General features: G+C 38.5%; 1 protein-coding gene across 4 annotated transcripts; it reads left to right on the top strand.

Moving 5' to 3' along the window:
* Positions 1-2,683: 2,683 nt before the first annotated feature.
* Positions 2,684-10,950, top strand: LOC131994637 (uncharacterized). 4 transcript variants are annotated; one of them, XM_059361405.1, is made up of 2 exons: positions 2,684-2,967; positions 10,175-10,950. In XM_059361405.1, the coding sequence occupies exons 1-2, from the start codon at positions 2,867-2,869 to the stop codon at positions 10,563-10,565; spliced, it is 492 nt and encodes a 163-aa protein (XP_059217388.1). In that variant the 5' UTR covers positions 2,684-2,866; the 3' UTR covers positions 10,566-10,950. The 4 variants fall into 4 exon arrangements, with proteins under 4 accessions (XP_059217388.1, XP_059217382.1, XP_059217391.1 ...); XM_059361399.1 differs by having other exon boundaries at positions 10,115-10,950; XM_059361408.1 differs by lacking the exon at positions 2,684-2,967 and adding an exon at positions 3,132-3,984 and having other exon boundaries at positions 10,115-10,950.
* The last annotated feature ends 8,161 nt before the right edge of the window (positions 10,951-19,111 follow it).

The raw sequence follows: 19,111 nt of genomic DNA, 5'->3' as shown, positions 1-19,111 counted from the left end.
TCCTGAGCCTCTAGCGTGCCCAATTCTTATCCGATCAGAATGAAATTTTGCACGACGTGTTTCGTTATAATATCCAACAACTGTGCCAAGTATGGTTCAAATCGGTCCATAACCTGATATAGCTGCCATATAAACCGATCTTGGGTCTTGACTTCTTGAGCCTCTAGAGGGCGCAATTCTTATCCGATTGGAATGGAATTTCACACGACCTGTTTTGTTATGATACCCAACAACTGTGCCAAGTATGGTTTAAATCGGTTAATAACCTGATATACCTGCCATATAAACCGATCTTGGGTCTTGACTTCTTGAGCCTCTAGAGCGCACAATTCTTATCCGATTTGAATGAGTTTTTGCACGAAGTATTTTGTCATGATATCCAACAACTGTGCCAAGTATGGTTGAAATCGGTCCATAACCTGATATAGCTGTCATATAAACAGATCTGGGGATTTTACTTCTTGAGCTTCTAGAGGGCGCAATTCCTATCCGATTTGGCTGAAATTTTGCATGACGTATTTTATTTTTACTTTCAACAACTGTCTCAAATAAGGTTCAAATCGGTTCATAACCTGATATAGCTGCCATATAAACCGATCTGGGATCTTGACTTCTTGACCCCTAGAGATCGCAATTATTATCCGATATGCCTGAACTTTTGTACGACGGATCCTCTCATGACCATCAACAAACGTGTTTATTATGTTCTGAATCGGTCTATAGCCCGATACAGATCCCATATAAATCGTTCTCTCTATTTTACTTCGTGAGCCGCAATGGGCGCAATTTTTGTACGAATTGGCTGAAATTGTACACAGGTCTCCAACATATAATTTAATTGTGGTCCGAACCGGACCATATCTTGATATCGCTCTAATAGCAGAGCAACTCTTTTCTTATATCCTTTTTAGCCTAAGAAGAGATGCCGGGAAAAGAACTCGACAAATGCGATCCATGCTGGAGGGTATATAAGATTCGGCCCGGCCGAACTTAGCACGCTTTTACTTGTTTTTGCCTGTTAAGGCGAAGATCGTTTTATTATATAATTTTCATTTCTATTTCTCTTTCAAGACGAGCTCAATGATGGAGGAATTTTTTTCTCTTTGCAATGGAAAAGGTACAACAATACCAACCAAAGTGTGATGCGTTTTGACCTCTTGGTTAAGGAAGGCCATCCTCAGACACTTTTAGGTGTGAAGGCTTCGAATAAATTTCTACTTGGTCCCTATGCCGGCATGCGAGTGAACTCTGCTGGCATCGGAGTAAACTCAGATTTGTGAAATTGAATGGCTACAACGAGAGCCTTATTTCTATTAAAAAAATTTTGTCAAAATTTAATTTTGCTGACAACACCAAACTTTGGCTGACTTTTAAATGCTTTTTCCTCTGCTATTCTTTGAATAGAAAGGCAACAAACAAAATGGTTCAGAGCCAGCAGGATATTCTTCCTGCAATGGATTCTCAATAAAATTTCATTTCAATAGAAAATTTTACCAAAGTTTCATTTGTATAGAAATTTTATCAAAATGCTATTTGTACAGAAAATTTTTTCAATATCTAAAGATCTACTATTAAATTTTTGTGCCATAATATTATTTCTATACAAAATTTTTTTCGATTAAATTGATTTTTGTTTTCTCTTTTTGCTATAAAAAGTTTTTGACCCACAAAACCATAAATTATTGCCCATTAGCAATTTTATCACATTAGTGTCAGTGATATCTTCAATAAATAGCATCTTAAATTGTTATTGACCAAAGCAACAATTTTATTAATTTTTTTTTCGGGCATCACATACCTTCATGGTATTGCGGCAGGACAGACAAGGCACACAATTTCTTTTGTTTGCATATTTACGACTCAGAGACATTTACTGTGATGTATCACAGTGATGAATAGCAATGAATAGAGGCAAATGATTGCAAATGTGCTTAAAGGTGGTGAAGATGAAGAGTGAGCGAGCGGAGGGCGGCTTGAATTGACGTTGTTGCCTATTGGTTTAATAGGATTGTGGTCTAATGAATTAAACCTCGACATTGAACATATAAAAAATGTAATTGGAAAAAACAACAACAATAGCAGCAAAAGAAAAACCTAAGGCATTAAGCTTCAATGGAATGTTGGTTTTTCGTTTCGTTTTCCCTACAAATGTCGCTTTTGTAGGAATTCACTGAAAGGAGAAAATGAAAAGCGTGTTAGAAAAAAGAAAGAAAAGCACATTGGACAAAAAGAATCTAAAATGAAATGAAAAGACATATTTCTACTTTTTTATAGAGGCAAAATCCCACATAGAAAAGAAAACGAGGAGTATGTCCCTATCTCCCTCTCTCTCTCATCCTTCATTCTTAGATAGAAATGATAACTTTCCATGTGCCCCTTCCGCCCATGCCTGCCTCCTCTCCTCACTTCATGTTGGCCAAATGATAGCAAGAGCATTAACATTAAGCCTCTGCCTTACCATGGAAATACTATCATTAAACTGGACAAAGCAGCGAAAAAAAAAAACTCAACTTGTGAGCACCCCTGGTATGATTGAAAGACGGACAACTGCGTGCGTGCTAAGGCTGCTAGGGTATCAATAGGACCTAGGTCAGACCTTTGCATTGAATGAACCTAAAGAATGGCAGATAAAATGTGGGGCCACTAGCGAGACTGCTAAGCGAAGACAAACACAGACTGTTGAAAGTAGTTTCCCTCTGATGTTATTTTGAATTATTTGAATTGATTATCTAATTTACCTTACCTTATTTTGAATTACCATGTAATAGTTTTTAAGTCACTGTTGAAACATCCCAGTATTCCAAATTAATAGTATGGCAACAAGTTAACCATCCTCTTTGTGTGTTGTTGTATTGAGTGGAGGCCGATGCTTCTTGGTGTTGCCACGAAGAAGTCTCGATCTCTTTTTACTACAGCATCACATCCAAGTGGTTGGTTCTCTGCAGCCTTTTATCATCTACATAAAATGTAAGTTGTATCCCATACACCCCTCTAAATAAAAGACAACCATATCATCCCATTTTGAACTCAATCATCTCGGGTTTTCATTTAAAAGGCAAGTGAGGTGATTCATTCCTCAATAAACTTGAAGCTTTTATTTTATTTGAAATAAAATAAAAAATATAAATAGTGAATTTGGAGTAATTTTCAAACAAAACGAAAAATATACTACATCTCCGTAGTATGAATTTGCCATGTGCAAAGTTTCTCCACATTAATGACACAAATCCCAGCTCATTTACTCCCAAATAGCTAAAATCCCTTATTGATATTGAACATGGTCCTTCGAACCTTTATTGAACACAGCTTAATGGTTAAATACCTCAAAAGTTCATTTTGTTAGTATCACGGAAACCCTAACTCGCTGTAACAAATGTCAAACTGTCGTTTTTTTACATGTGCCAAGACCGAAAGGAGAATTATAAGTTTTTATTAAATATTTTTCATCAGACAACGGAAAGTTAGTTCAAGATCGTGAAATCGGTGGAAAACTATTGTTCTCCATCCCACGCAACGAGAACGCGAAGAATTGCTGAAATTTTTAGTTACAAGGCCCTGACACGTGTAGGTAACGGTTCAAGGCCACCAACCTTGGAAACGGGCACATTCTGCAGGAACTGTACACTTCAGCAAAACCACAAAATTAATTAATCGATAATAAAGGCGGCGGCATCGTAACTTCCAATTACAGGAAGCCCCATCATCGCATAAAGTAATGTGAATAATATCCAATATTTCTTTTGGAAAACATACAGAACGTACATAAATACGTAGTCTTCGCCTGAACCACGTTATCTAAATGTATGTACATCCCTGTTTAAAAGAGGAGGCGACAAAATTTCGAAAGGCTTGTACAACTAAATTGTTCTCACCGACTCATTCCTCCAAGTCAATAGACAGGGACACCCAATTTCTAAACCCTTTCAACTGCACCACCTCGTCAGCAGTATATTTTCTGTGGTGATGTCCCGCTGGATTAATGATGTAAGTCCAATTCCAATTTTTAGCTAGAAAGATAAGTGAAAAAATATGAACCATCTCATTTCTTACGGCTGAACAATCCAAGTTCCCTCCGAGAAAGATACAGGCGAACGAAAACTACCATCTTTCGGTAGAATTTAGTTTCATGATAGTTTTACTACATTTGCCTACAGATTTCTGGACACACCATCAAAGCCTAACACATTTTCACCAACATTCACAATAGGCGTCATCAATTTTTTTTTTTTTTTGCATGTTTATAAGCCAATATAGGAGAAACTCAACACATTCCGATTAGACTAATAATTGTTGAATGCAAATGCCCAACACAATAACCACCTTTGAACAATCACAGATCTCCATTTATTCTAAATGGAATCTGGAATAATAAACTGGAATCATCCTTAAAGTACGCCACACTATTTCTACATTAGTGATTCACAATAACACACATTTGGTACCATATATAATTTTTCACCTTTTGCACAAGCTGGTTATTTATGTTAACTGGAGTTGTACTATGCAATAGTATTTGATTCTAATTTATAAATCTATTCTCGATTAGAACCCTTATAAAGGCCGCTAGAGACTAATTTTTGGCACACATGCTGGACGTTTTAACTGGTATGAAATTCATCTACAATAACTTGTATTGCCCCCTGCATGCGGAATCTGTTTTCTTCTAATTGCAATGTAAAGATAATATACACGCAGTATTGGTTTGAATCAGTATTTTTTGGACCCAATTGATAAACAATCCCTTTGTTTTAAGAGATAACCCCGTTTGAATTCACAATACCTGAGTTTTATATTCCTCTTTTAAGCCAAGACACAAACCATTATGGAGGATTTTACATTTTATTCCGATGATTTGGTAATATTTTGTTCGGAATTTGATAACCTTGCAAAGACTGAAATTACGGACTCAATGCTTGAGGTAAATTTGCATGACTTGAACCATCGATGGTCAGAGGTGCAAAGGTCATATAAGGAACTTCTTATCAATAAGAAGGGCGACCTTGACCAGAAGTCATTGGAAGCGGCACGAGGCAAATATAGCACATGCACGAAGTCCTTTCATAATTGTAAGGCGAATATCTTCGACTTGCAGAAAACTTTTGTTGCTTCCCCTATAAGCTCCTCCTTTATAGCGAATGACATTCCAGCTACCGATTTAGCTATAAAGGTACCTCCCTGCGACACGGAGCTGTTCTATGGAGGCTACGAAGAATGGCCAGCATTTAGAGACATGTTCTCTGCGGTATATGTCGATCACCCTAGACTACCGCCTGTTCAAAAGCTTTATCACCTCCGCCTCAAGTGTCGCGGGCAGGCAGGAGAGATTGTGAAGAAGTATAAGCTCTGCGGTGAAAATTTTTGCTTAGCATGGGAGGCTTTGCGTATGAGGTACGAAAATAAAAGGATATTAGTGGACAATCAACTTAAAATTCTTCTAAATTTACCTCCCATTACTTCCGAAAGTTGTGAGTCCCTTCAATACTTGCGAAGCACAATTAATGACTGCCTCTCTGCTCTGAAGGCGCAGAATATCTCGACAAAGGACTGGGATCCTATACTTATTTACATTTGCTCCACTAAACTTCCCCACGAAACTCTCTCCCTGTGGGAACAGTCCCTGAAATCTCACAAGGAACTTCCAGAATGGGAACAAATGGACACCTTTCTCTCACATAGGTATGAAGTGGTGGAACGTTTGAATAGCATTCAAGATGCACGACCTGCAACTAAAGAAATTCATAGGGAAAGTACTACTGTGACCAAGGATGAAGCCAGTTTCCCGTGCAAGATATGCAAACTTAACCACCCATTGAAACAATGCCCAGAATTTAAAAAGCTTGACCCACAATCTCGAAGCACATTTGTCTCCTTAAATAACATATGCATTAATTGTCTCTCTTATACTCATACTCGGAAGAACTGTCAGAGCAAATTCACATGCAACACTTGTAACAAGAACCATCATTCACTACTGCATTTTACCCGAAATGGAGCTAGTTCTAATCAAAAAAGCTATAGTCCAAAATCACCGGTTAGCGACGAATCTCTGGCCCCAGAAGAAGCCCCGGATTCTTCTTATACGCATCACAGCAATGTAACTTTGGAAACAGCTTCACACTTTACTTCTAATGCTGACAATTCTTGGAAAGGAAACACTTTGCTACCTACTGCTGTTGTCCAAATAAAGCACAATGGTGATTTGTTAAAAGCAAGAGCTTTTCTTGATCAAGGCTCTGAGCGCTCTTTTGTTTCGAAGACTCTTCAGCAGCGATTAAAGCTTGTGGTTGAGAATAAGAATTTCCAGATCCATGGAATGGGTGGTGAAATTGTGGCAAATTCTAATTCCATATGTTCGTTAACTCTGTATTCAGAGAAGCATGAGATTGAGGTGAATTTGGGAGCGATAGTTGTCCCAAGAATCACAAGGCTTTTACCTAATTTCGAGATAGCCAAGTCACAAACCAATTTTAGTGGCATAGAGGGTTTGGAACTCGCAGACCCTGATTTCTACACTCCTGGGAATGTAGACTTGCTCCTCGGCAGCGATGTGATGCCCTCTCTTCTCATAAACGGGTTACGTAAGATTTCTGAATCTCTCCTTGCTCAAGCCACAATATTCGGTTGGATTATTAGCGGGCCTATGCAGTGTCAATCTGTTTCGGCATTCTCCATTGGAATTTCTGAAATGGATGACGAAGCCATTAGTACACAACTCAGAAGATTTTGGGAGCAGGAAGAGATACCGAATAAGATTCCCTTTTCGAAAGAAGATGAGTTCTGCGAATCTCTGTATTTGAAGACCACGTATAGGAATAAGGATGGCCGATATGTGGTTAAACTTCCATTCAAACCTGGGTTTCCACGGGAGATGCCTTTGGGGTGTTCTCGTTCTAAAGCCCTCATCCAGTTTATTGGTATGGAAAATTCTTTGAAAAAAAATTCCGAGTTTGCCGAAACTTATCGAAATGTTTTGGCCGAATATTTGACACTTGGTCATATGACACCAACATCATCTCAGGAAATAATTTCCCAAGGTTCATTTCACTCATATTATATGCCTCACCATGCGGTTATGAAGCCCGGCAGTCGGAGTACTAAGCTAAGGGTAGTCTTCAATGCTTCAAGGAAAAGTAACTCAGGCAACTCCTTAAATGACATCTTATTAGTTGGACCAACCCTACAACTGGACCTCATGACCCTGATCGTTAATTGGTGGCTATATCAGTACGTTTTTTGCGGTGATATAGAAAAGATGTATCGCCAGATCTTGGTCCATGATGGAGACACTCCCTTTCAACGAATCGTCTTTCGGATGAACCCATGCGATCCCATTCAAGACTTCACACTCCGAACGGTGACATTTGGTGTAAATTGTGCACCATATTTAGCCATCAGGACATTATTACAGCTTGCCAAAGACTCTGAGGATCGTTTTCCTCAGGCAGCACATATTTTAAGAAATGAGACATACGTAGACGATATTCTGACAGGCTCTCATGATTTAAATTCGGCTATAAAAGTGCTCTCTCAAATCATTACGGTATTGGAATCTGCTGGATTTCATTTGAGAAAAATATCGGCAAACACCAAAGATATACTGGAATCCGTTCCCAACGAATCACTCTTAGATTGTGACTTTCTCAAGTTCGCAGAAACAAGCGGTACTAAAACGCTTGGAATACAGTGGAACGCGCTGAAAGATTGTTTTTCATATAAAATAGAACCCATAGAAAAACAATTAGATATTACAAAAAGAAAAATACTGTCCACTGTCGCAAAAATATTTGACCCGGCGGGGTGGATTTCGCCCATTATAATCCAGTCAAAAATGCTCCTACAACATCTCTGGTTGGAAGGAACTAAGTGGGATGAAAGCGTCAAACCCAATACCCTGCTCAAGTGGAATCAATTTGTAGATAACATACAGCTAATACCCAACATACATATTCCTCGCTGGGTAAAGTTTGCCCCCCTTGTCTCTACGCAGATTCACGGTTTCTGTGACGCGTCTGAGAAGGCGTATTGCGCGGTTATCTATTTACGTGTCCAAAGAAATCAATCAACGGAATCTAATTTATTTGTGTCAAAAACCAAAGTGGCTCCGCTAGAACCCGTAAGTCTACCAAGACTGGAATTGTGTGGTGCTCTACTTCTCTCTCGGTTGGTGAAAAAAGTACTGTCTCAACTCCCGATAAATAATTATGACCTCTACTTATGGTGTGACTCATCGATTGTCCTCGGCTGGTTAGAAAAACCGCCATCATCATGGAAGACATACGTCGCTAATAGGACAGCAGAAATTATTCGAAATATTGGTAACATTTCATGGCGTCACATTCGATCAGCAGACAATCCAGCAGATGTGGGTTCTAGGGGTTGTAATACTATGGACCTCATGCAGAATTCCTTGTGGTGGAAGGGTCCAACATGGCTTATAGAGCCGCCAAACGAATGGCCAAAGTCTCTTCCTGCATATATTGACCCGCCCGAAAAGAAAAAGATAAATGTTTTCCATATGAACGAAATTGTAGATCCCTTAGAAAGATTTTCAAGGTGGGACCGCGCCATACGAGTAATTTGCTATGTACGAAGGTTTTTGCATAACTCCCACAAAGAAAAACGACAACAACACACTCAAGACTCCAAAATTATAACACATTCCGAATTCACCAAAACAAAAAACTTGCTAATTACTTTGGCCCAAAGGCAGTACTATGGCAAGGAATATCATTCACTTTTGACGTCAAAACCTATTAGCAAGAAAAGTCCTTTATATTCTCTAAATCCTTTTATTGATAAATGTGGGGTACTCAGAGCCTCAGGCAGAATCTCAAATTCAGATTTCGCCTTTAACGAACGCCATCCCATCATAGTCCCCGTAAAGTCCAAATATTGCACTTTATTAATCGAGTTTACTCACATTTTTTTGATGCACGCCGAACACAACCTAATGATAAGGACAATTCGAAGCGAATATTATGTATCGAGGCTTAGATCAGCAATAAAGAAATGCATACATCAATGCAAAACTTGCATTGCATATAAACAGCGCCTCCAAACACAGTTCATGGCAGCATTGCCTATTGAACGAAGCAAATTTTCCCCTCCGTTCACCATAACAGGTCTAGATTTCGCGGGACCATTTCCAATAAAGGTGTCTCGACTACGACAGGCTACATTTCTTAAAGGTTATGTTTGCATTTTTATTTGTCTAAGTACGAAATCCATCCATTTGGAACTCTGCTCGGACCTTTCATCTGCCTCATTTCGGGCTGCCTTTGTAAGATTTGTTGGAAGGCGAGGCCTGCCACAAAAGTTGATGTCGGATAATGGTACTAATTTTGTGGGGGCTGAGAGAGCATTTAATTTCCAATATGTCCATTTTCTCAAAGCCATATCCAAGGATATTGTTGAAAAGTACGCTACACATGGATTTCAGTGGACCTTTATTCCTCCCAATGCCCCACATATGGGGGGAATTTGGGAAGCTGGGGTGAAATCCTTTAAAATGCATTTTCGGAAAGTAACCCAGAATGCCAAATACACGTTCGAGGAATTTTGCACCCTTTTAGTACGAATCGAGGCGGTCTTAAATTCTCGACCCCTATCACCGATGACGGACGACCCTTTGGAATTATTAGCCTTGACCCCAGGTCACTTTTTACGAGGTGCTCCTATGGTTGCTATGCCGGAGGCTACTGACGAGACATTTCCTATTGTAGACAAATGGGATAAACTCAAATCTATCCAACACCAATTTGCTCGGAGGTGGAAGGATGAGTACATTAAGGAACTTCAAAGCAGATACAAGTGGCAGCGTTTGCAAAAGAATTTATCCGTAGACCAGTTCGTCCTTATTAAAGACGACTCCTTGCCTCCGTGTGAATGGCGGTTGGGTCGCATTACAAAAGTTTATCTAGGACCAGACGGTCTTGCCCGGGTAGCTGATATAAGGACTCAGCTTGGGACCATAAGGAGACCAATAGTAAAATTGTGTATTTTACCATATAATGCTCCTCAATCTTAAATATTCCTTACAATCGTTTCTGTCAAGACGTACCTATTTGAAATTATCATTATTTCATATCATCACACAAAATTTTGTCTTCCACAGGGACAGAAGAAATTCCAGAATCCATCAATGCCTAATTTGTAAAAATTATCACCCTCTTAGATATTGTAGACAGTTCTTAAAAATGGCGGTCAAAGATCGTCGTCGTGCTGTTGTTCGCCATAAGTATTGCTTAAATTGTTTGGCCCGTTCGCATAAAACAGCGCAGTGCACATCAACTAATTTATGCCAACGTTGCGAAAGGGGACACCACACCCTACTCCATGAACCAATTCAACAAAGACTACAACCAGAACGATGCCGAGCTGACAGAAGAAGAGTTCTAAAAACCAAATGCCAACGTCCAACTACACAATTGCGTCCAGCCGAGAGAGGTGGTCATAACTCAGCAAATTCTAGACTACGTTATGGTAATAACAGTAATTCAGAAAAATCTCAACGGTGCCTGGAGAAAGCTTTTCGTATATTGAACCAGCTCAAACGCGCTCTATAATTGTTGCCCTTTCCGGCCAAGGGGGGCAGGATGTTGAAAGTAGTTTCCCTCTGATGTTATTTTGAATTATTTGAATTGATTATCTAATTTACCTTACCTTATTTTGAATTACCATGTAATAGTTTTTAAGTCACTGTTGAAACATCCCAGTATTCCAAATTAATAGTATGGCAACAAGTTAACCATCCTCTTTGTGTGTTGTTGTATTGAGTGGAGGCCGATGCTTCTTGGTGTTGCCACGAAGAAGTCTCGATCTCTTTTTACTACAGCATCACATCCAAGTGGTTGGTTCTCTGCAGCCTTTTATCATCTACATAAAATGTAAGTTGTATCCCATACACCCCTCTAAATAAAAGACAACCATATCATCCCATTTTGAACTCAATCATCTCGGGTTTTCATTTAAAAGGCAAGTGAGGTGATTCATTCCTCAATAAACTTGAAGCTTTTATTTTATTTGAAATAAAATAAAAAATATAAATAGTGAATTTGGAGTAATTTTCAAACAAAACGAAAAATATACTACATCTCCGTAGTATGAATTTGCCATGTGCAAAGTTTCTCCACATTAATGACACAAATCCCAGCTCATTTACTCCCAAATAGCTAAAATCCCTTATTGATATTGAACACAGACGTCTAATACAAATCAACATGCTACCCATCATGACCATTATAATGGGCCATGACGGTTGAGTTTCGGAGCCATAGCGATACACAAGAACACTCACACATATTAGCAACAGCTGTCAGTGTTGCCACAGCAGGAGAATAAAATTAAATTAAAAAAAAAAATAATTATGGAAGATTTCTGTGCAAATAAAAGAAAAATCAAAATTTTTTCTAAACAAAAGAAAAAAATTTTATTCTCAAAACAAAATTTTATATGTTAAATGCCAACAAAAAAAAATTAAAAATAATTTGTAAAAATGTATGTAATTTTAACGAATTTTCTATAAAAATCAAATTTTGACAAAATTTTCAAAGAAAATTAATTTTTAACAAAATTTTCTAAGAAAATATATTTACAAAACTCAGATTTGAACAAGTAAAAAGGCGTTAAGTTCGGCCGGGCCGAACTTTGGATACCCACCACCTCGGGTATATATGTAAACCACCTTTCATAAAAATTCGGTGAAAATTTCATACCTTATGTCCCATATCAGTTATTAGACCGATTTGGAACAAATACTGATAAGTACAGTAGCTATATCTAAAAATAAACCGATCTGAACTATATACGACACGGATGTCGAAAACCCTAACATAAGTCACTGTGTCAAATTTCAGTGAAATCGGATTATAAATGTGCCATTTATGGGGCCAAGACTTTAAATCGAGATATCGGTCTTCATGTCAGCTATATCCAAATCTGGACCGATTTGGGCCAAGTTGCAGAAAAAATGTCGAAGAGCCTAACACAAAGCATTGTCCCAAATTTCGGCGAAATCGGACAATAAATGCTTCTTTTATGGCCCCAAAACCTTAAATCGAGAGACCGGTCTATATGGCAGCTATATTCGAATCTGGACCAATCTGGGCAAAAACTGAAGAAGGACGTCGAAGAGCCTAACCAAACTCACTGTCTCAAATTTCAGTGACATCGGACAATAAATGCGTCTTTTATGGCCCCAAAACCTAAAACCTAGATATCGGTCTATATGTCAGCTATATCCAAATCTAGACCGATCTGTTCGATATTGCAGAAGTATGTCATGGGGCTTAACTCACTGTCCCAAATTTCGGCGACATCGGACAATAAATGAGCATTTTATGGGCCTAAAACCATAAATCGAGAAATCGGTCCATATGGCAGCTATATCCAAATCTGATCCGATCTGGACCAAATTCCAGAAATATTTCGAAGGGCCTAACACAACTCACTGTCCCAAATTTAAGCAAAATCGGATAATAAATGTGGCTTTTATGGGCCTAAGACCCTAAGTCAGAGGATCGGTCTAAATGGCAGCTATATCCAAATCTGGACCGATTTGGGCCAACTTGACGGAGGATGTCGAAGGGCCTAACACAACTCACTGTCCCGAATTGCAGCAAAATCGGATAAAGAATGTGGCTTTTATGGGCCTAAGACCCTAAATCGGAGGATCGGTCTATATGGCAGCTATATCCAAATCTGGACCGATCTGAGCCATATTGACGGAAGATGTCGAAGGGCCTAAGACAACCCACTGTCCCAAATTTCAGCGAAATCGGATAATAAATGTGGCTTTTATGAGCCTTAGACCCTAAATTGGAGGATCGGTCTATACGGCAGCTATATCCAAATCTGAACCGATCTAAGCCAAATTGACAGAAGATGTCGAAGGGCCTAAGACCACCCACTGTCCCGAAATTCAGCAAAATCGGATAATAAATGTGGCTTTTATGGGCCTAAGACCCTAAATCGGCGGATCGGTCTATATGGGGGCTATATCAAGATATAGTCCGATATAGCCCATCTTCGAACTTAACCTGCTTATGGACAAAAAAAGAATCTGTGCAAAGTTTCAGCTCAATATCTCTATTTTTAAAGACTGTAGTGTGATTTCAACAGACAGACGGACGGACATGTCTAGATCGTCTTAGATTTTTATGCTGATCAAGAATATATATACTTTATAGGGTCGGAAATGGATATTTCGATGTGTTGCAAACGGAATGACAAAATGAATATACCCCCATCCTTCGGTGGTGGGTATAATAATTACGGAAGATTTCGGTGCAAATAAAATTTTGCGAAAAATCAAAATTTTTCATAAACAAAAGAAAAAAAATTTATTCTCAAAACAAAATTTTATATGTTAAATGCCAACAAAAAATAAAATTAAAAATAATTTGTAAAAATTTATGTAATTTTAAAGAATTTTCTACAAAAATCAAAATTTTTTAAAGAAAATTTATTTTTAACGAAATTTTCTAAAAAAAATTTATTTACAAAACTCAGATTTGAAAAAAAAAATTCGTGGACATGATTTGTTAAGACAATCTAATTATGATGTACATTGATAATGTTTATGTATTTTGCATCTACTAATGTTTCCCCGGGTTTTGTTTTTAAACTGTTTAATTGGCAACACCGGCATTAACATAAAGAAAAACTCATCAAATAAAGAAAACAAAAGCTGCAGCTAACAATGCCACTTTCTAGCATTTTGAAAGCTTAAATAAGCCTCTGCGAAAATGAAACAGACAATCTCATTTAATCGTATTTTATGTGCGAGCAATTAGAGAAATTGTCACAAAAATCCTTAGGCCAAAGCCTAAATGCATAGACCGCCAGGAATTGTTAATAGTGGTAGTGGTGTGGTGGTGTGATGGTGTCATGGTGTCATGGTGTTGGTATTGTGGAATCAACATTAATAAAATGCTATAGTGAGACAATTTACAAGCAGCCGATGACAGTGAATAAATAAAGGACACAAAGCACTCCATATTTGCTGCGGTTGGACATTTACACGTGGTGCAGATTAAAGTTAGGCAAAGGCACTTAGTTTTAATTGCATTCCCTAGGACATAAAACAGGTAGAGCAGTATTTGTTTGTAATGGCAACGATAGTAAATTACGTAGAAAATCTTCACTACTTATGCGAAGCTGTTTAAATGGAGTTTCTCTTGCTACGACTAATCCCAGGATGATGAAAAACAATTTTGGAGGCAATAAACAGAGGATTTATGCTTCGGTAAATAAATTAGATTCGAAAAGATAGGATCATACGCAATTACAGTAAGGGTGAGAGAAGGAATAAGCGTAAGAGCGTAAGATTTACCACCATGGATTCTGGTTAAAATTTAAACAAAACTAGCTGACCCGGGCCCGCTCCGCTGCGCCTTCTTTTACTTAATATGGAACAAAAGTTTCCTTGGAATATTTATTTTCGACAATTAATGAGCTTTTATTGAAATACCATGCTACGAAAATAGCATATCGCTTGACTAACAGTTTAACAATATAAGCGCCTCTATCTGAATCCCATATGATCTTTATTGGTCTACGAATTTAAGTTTGGATGTAAGGTGTACTCCATTCGTAAAATACTTTATGTCAGCCCGATATTCTCATGATGTCTGATTTAGTGGTGTTCTCCGGGGGAGAGGTGGTCCCCCAGATACTTAACACTGAAGAAGTATCAACATCGTGCTCTTCTCTCAAAAACCATTTATTTAAACCCCATATTGCCATTGATTTAAGGGGAGTTTACAGGATGTAGTGTCCCCCAAACACATGGCCCCAAATAGGTTATCAAGTTCGTTTTCTTATCTCAAATACCTTTCATTCGAGCCACATATTGGCATGGTCGAAAAATTCTTTTCATTTAAGCTCCATATTGACATGGTCGGTAAATATGCCCGATTTAGGGGTGTTTTGCGGTCCCCCAAAAACTAAGCCCGGAAAATATATCAGCAGCGTGCTCTAGTATTTTAAGTATGGCCCATAAAAGCCACATTTTATATCCGATTTGGATGAAATTTGGGAAAGTGAGTTTTGTTCGGCCCTTCAACATTCTTCGTCAATTTGGCCCAGATCGGTCCAAATTTGGATATAGCTGCCATATAAACCGATCCTCCGATTTATGGTCTTAGGCCCATAAAAGCCACATTTATTATCCGATTTTGCTGAAATTTGGGACAGTGATTTGCCTTAGGCCCTTCGACATCTTTCTTCTATTTGGCCCAGATCGGTGCAAATTTGGATATAGCTGCCATATAGCCCGATCCTCAGATTTATGGTCTTAGGCCCATAAAAGCCACATTTATTATCCGATTTTGCTGAAATTTGGGACAGTGATTTGCCTTAGGCCCTTCGACATCTTTCTTCTATTTGGCCCTGATCGGGTCAGATTTGGATATAGCTGCCATATAGACCGATTTCTCGGTTGAACAATGACATGCACTTATGAGCATTTGGTCTAAATCGGATGATATCTATAGAGCTGCTATGGGGCATAAGGTATGCATTTTTCACTGGATTTTGACGAAATGTGGTTCACATATATACCCGAGGTGGTGGGTATCCAAAGTTCGGCCCGGCCGAACTTAACGCCTTCTTACTTGTTTACTGATTTAACAGAAATTCAGTACGCAAAGTACACATGTGCTCATCAACTTAGTTCGTATGTGCAAATTTTTAGCAGAAACCATGGCGGTGGGTTCCCAAGATTAGGCCGGGCCGAAATTAGGGTCTCAGATGAATATTTCAATGTTTTACAAACGGAATGAGGACATTAGTATACTCCCCCTGTCATGGGGGAGGGTATAAAAAGAGATGTTAAGCTGTAATTTTGCACAAATTCTTTTTGTCCATAGGCAGGTTATGTGTGACAATTGACTATATCTTTATACAGCCCTCATATATACCGATCTTCCGACTTCAGGTCTTTAGCCCATTAAAATTTGGCACAGTGGCCTATGTTAGGCTTTTCGACATGTGTGCTCTATATAGTTCCAATCGGTTTATATTTGGATACAGCTGCCATATAGACCGATCACCCGATTTAAGGTCTTGGGCACAGTGACATATTTTAGGCTTAACGACATAAGTGCCCTTCATGGTTCCATCGGTTTATATTTGGATATAGCTGCCTTATGGACCGATCTCCCGATTTAACATTTCGATATAGCTGAAATTTGGCACAGTGAACTGCGTTAGGCTTCTCGACATGTATGTGTTAGACCTTTCCGAGTTTGGTCCAAATTGGACCATATTTCAATACAGCTGCTTTGGCTTCATAAATGATGCATGTTTCGCCGAACTTTGATGGATATCGGCCAGGCCGAACTTATCGCTTTATTTCTTGTTCAATTTTCAAATGTTTGATTTAGTTTGTTTAGAGCATTTTAATAAGCTTCTTCCATGCCATTTTGAGCCTTACCATTTTAGTTAATGAGTCCATAAATAAGTCCCCCACGCCAAAATGGCTGTCACAAACTAATCACTACGAAGAGCATTTTGTATCACATAAAGAGAAATACTCACATAGAGCTTAATGCAAAAATCCACCAGCCTTGCCAACGTAGAATCACAAAACCATCTTTATTTCATATTTGACATCATTCGAATTTTATTAATTATTTATGCATGACACGCTTTATCGCATCGTAGCGGCCCATGCGTTGAAGTGCGTAGCATTATGATCACGTTGCTATGGGCACTATGGGTTGTATGACAGCATTAGAAGAGTATATGGAAATTTAAGGACATGGAAATATTGGATTTTAGAGATAAAACTTTTTATAACTCAGCAAAGATAATAAATAATTTATTGTCTACAAGGGACATAGGCTTCACCCCTCCTGAAGAGAACGCGTTGGTTAAAAAAGAAAAAGCTAGATGAGGAAATTACATGGATTTGAAGGGATTGGGTGCAGGATTTAGGAAGAAGCTGAAGCTTTTTCCTTATTAAGACATTTTATTGTTGTATTGCTTTCAAAAATATTTGGGAAAACTCTATACATTTTTGAGTAGTTCCTCTTTTGGTTTTTATACCCTCCACCATAGGATGGGGGGTATACTAATTTCGTCATTCTGTTTGTTACTACTCGAAATATTCGTCTGAGAACTCATAAAGTATATATATTCTTGTAGGTCGGTTGGTATTGTAAATGGGCCATATCAGTCCATGTTTTGATATAGCTGCCATATAAACCGATCTTGGGTCTTGACTTCTTCAGCCTCTAGAAGGCGCAATTCTTATCCGATTGGAATGAAATTTTGCACGACGTGTTTTGTTTTGACATCCAACAACCGTGCCGAGTATGGTTCAAATCGGTTCATAACCTGATATAGCTGCCATATAAACCGATCTTGGGTCTTGACTTCTTGAGCCTCTAGAGGGCGCAATTCTTATCCGATTGGAATGAAATTTTGCACGACGTGTTTTGTTTTGACATCCAACAACTGTGCCGAGTATGGTTTAAATCGGTTCATAACCTGATATAACTGCCATATAAACCGATCTTGGGTCTTGACTTCTTGAGCCTCTAGAGGGCGCAATTCTTATCCGATTGGAATGAAATTTTGCACGACGTGTTTTGCTATGATATCCAACAACTGTGCCAAGCAGGGTTCAAATCGGTTCATAACCTGATATAGCTGCCATATAAACCGATCTTGGGTCTTGACTTCTTGAGCCTCTAGAGGGCGCAATTCTTATCCGATTGGAATGAAATTTCGCACGACGTGTTTTGTTATGATATCCAACAACTGTGCCAAGCTGGGTTCAAATCGGTTTATAACCTGATATAGCTGCCATATAAACCGATCTTGGGTCTTGACTTCTTGAGCCTCTAGAGGGCGCACTTCTTATCCGATTTGAATGAATTTTTGCACATAGTATTTTGTTATGATACCTTTAACATTTGTGCCAACTATGGTTCAAATCGGTTAATAACCTGATATAGCTGTCATATAAACAGATCTGGGGACTTGACTTCATGAGCCTCTAGAGGTCGCAATTATTATCCGATTTGCCTAAAATTTTGTACGACGGATTCTCTCATGATCATCAACATACGTGTTTATTATGGTCTGAATCGGCCTATAGCCCGATACTGCTCCCATATAAATCGATCTCTCTATTTTGCTTCTTGAGCCCCCAAAAGGCGCAATTCTTATTCGAATTGGCTGACATTTTACACAGGTCTCCAACATATAATTTAATTGTGGTCCAAACCGGACCATATCTTGATATCGCTCTAATAGCAGAGCAAATCTTTTCTTATATACTGTTTTGCCTAAGAAGAGATGCCGGGAAAAGAACTCGACAAATGCGATCCATGGTGGAGGGTATATAAGATTCGGCCCGGCCGAACTTAGCACGCTTTTACTTGTTTTTCTCTCTGTTGAACTTTTAAGCCACTGTGCTTGATTTGCTTTGGAACTCCTACAATGCCAGTAATAATTTTTGGTTAGAGCCTTTCATATTCATGTTTGTCTCTTATGCCTGAATGCGTGCTAGTTTATTGATTTTGAGTTAATTGTATTGACATTTCCCCTGCTTGCACCACTCAACTTTTGTGAGCTCTAATTGGGAGAACAATGTTCGTGATGGTTGTGATGATGATGGTGGCACTCTTTGTGTTACTCTAATCCACTTTGGCGCGATTTTATTTAATTAAGCTCCAATGCATTTTGCGTACTCTACTCATGGTGTGCATAAAATAATTATAAAGTGGAATTTTTGGGGTGATTAGTTGCTGGCCACCACTTAAGAACTATTAAAATATTGGGTTGCCCAAAAAGTAATTGCGGATTTTAGGAATTTGCGGATTTGCGGAATTTAGGCAATTTAATGGTTGTGGAATGCGAAGGATACTACACGTCGCACTTAGGAAAAAAATCCAAATTTCTTAAACAATACAATTTAACCCAAAATTGCAGCCAATTTGGATAAGAATTGGACCTTCTAAAAAACCACAAAGTCAAATCGGAAGATGGGTTTCTAGTAAGTCAAATCGGGAGATGGGTTTCTAGGGCAGATATATCAGGTTCTGATAAGATTTAGACCATAGGCACTGTTGCTGAAAGTTATTCAAAAACGACATGCGCA

This window comes from Stomoxys calcitrans, chromosome 1, assembly GCF_963082655.1.
Source record: "Stomoxys calcitrans chromosome 1, idStoCalc2.1, whole genome shotgun sequence".
Lineage (NCBI taxonomy): Eukaryota > Metazoa > Arthropoda > Insecta > Diptera > Muscidae > Stomoxys > Stomoxys calcitrans.
This window is presented reverse-complemented; position numbering and strand designations above follow the sequence as displayed.

What these genes read in the sequence shown, in the direction of transcription:
- LOC131994637 (XM_059361399.1), top strand. Translation starts at nt 2,867, where the DNA reads ATGCTTCTTGGTGTTGCCACGAAGAAGTCTCGATCTCTTTTTACTACA. An exon ending in TTTTATCATCTACATAAAAT is followed by an intron (nt 2,968 to 10,114) that starts GTAAGTTGTATC and finishes TGTCTTCCACAG; the next exon opens with GGACAGAAGAAATTCCAGAA.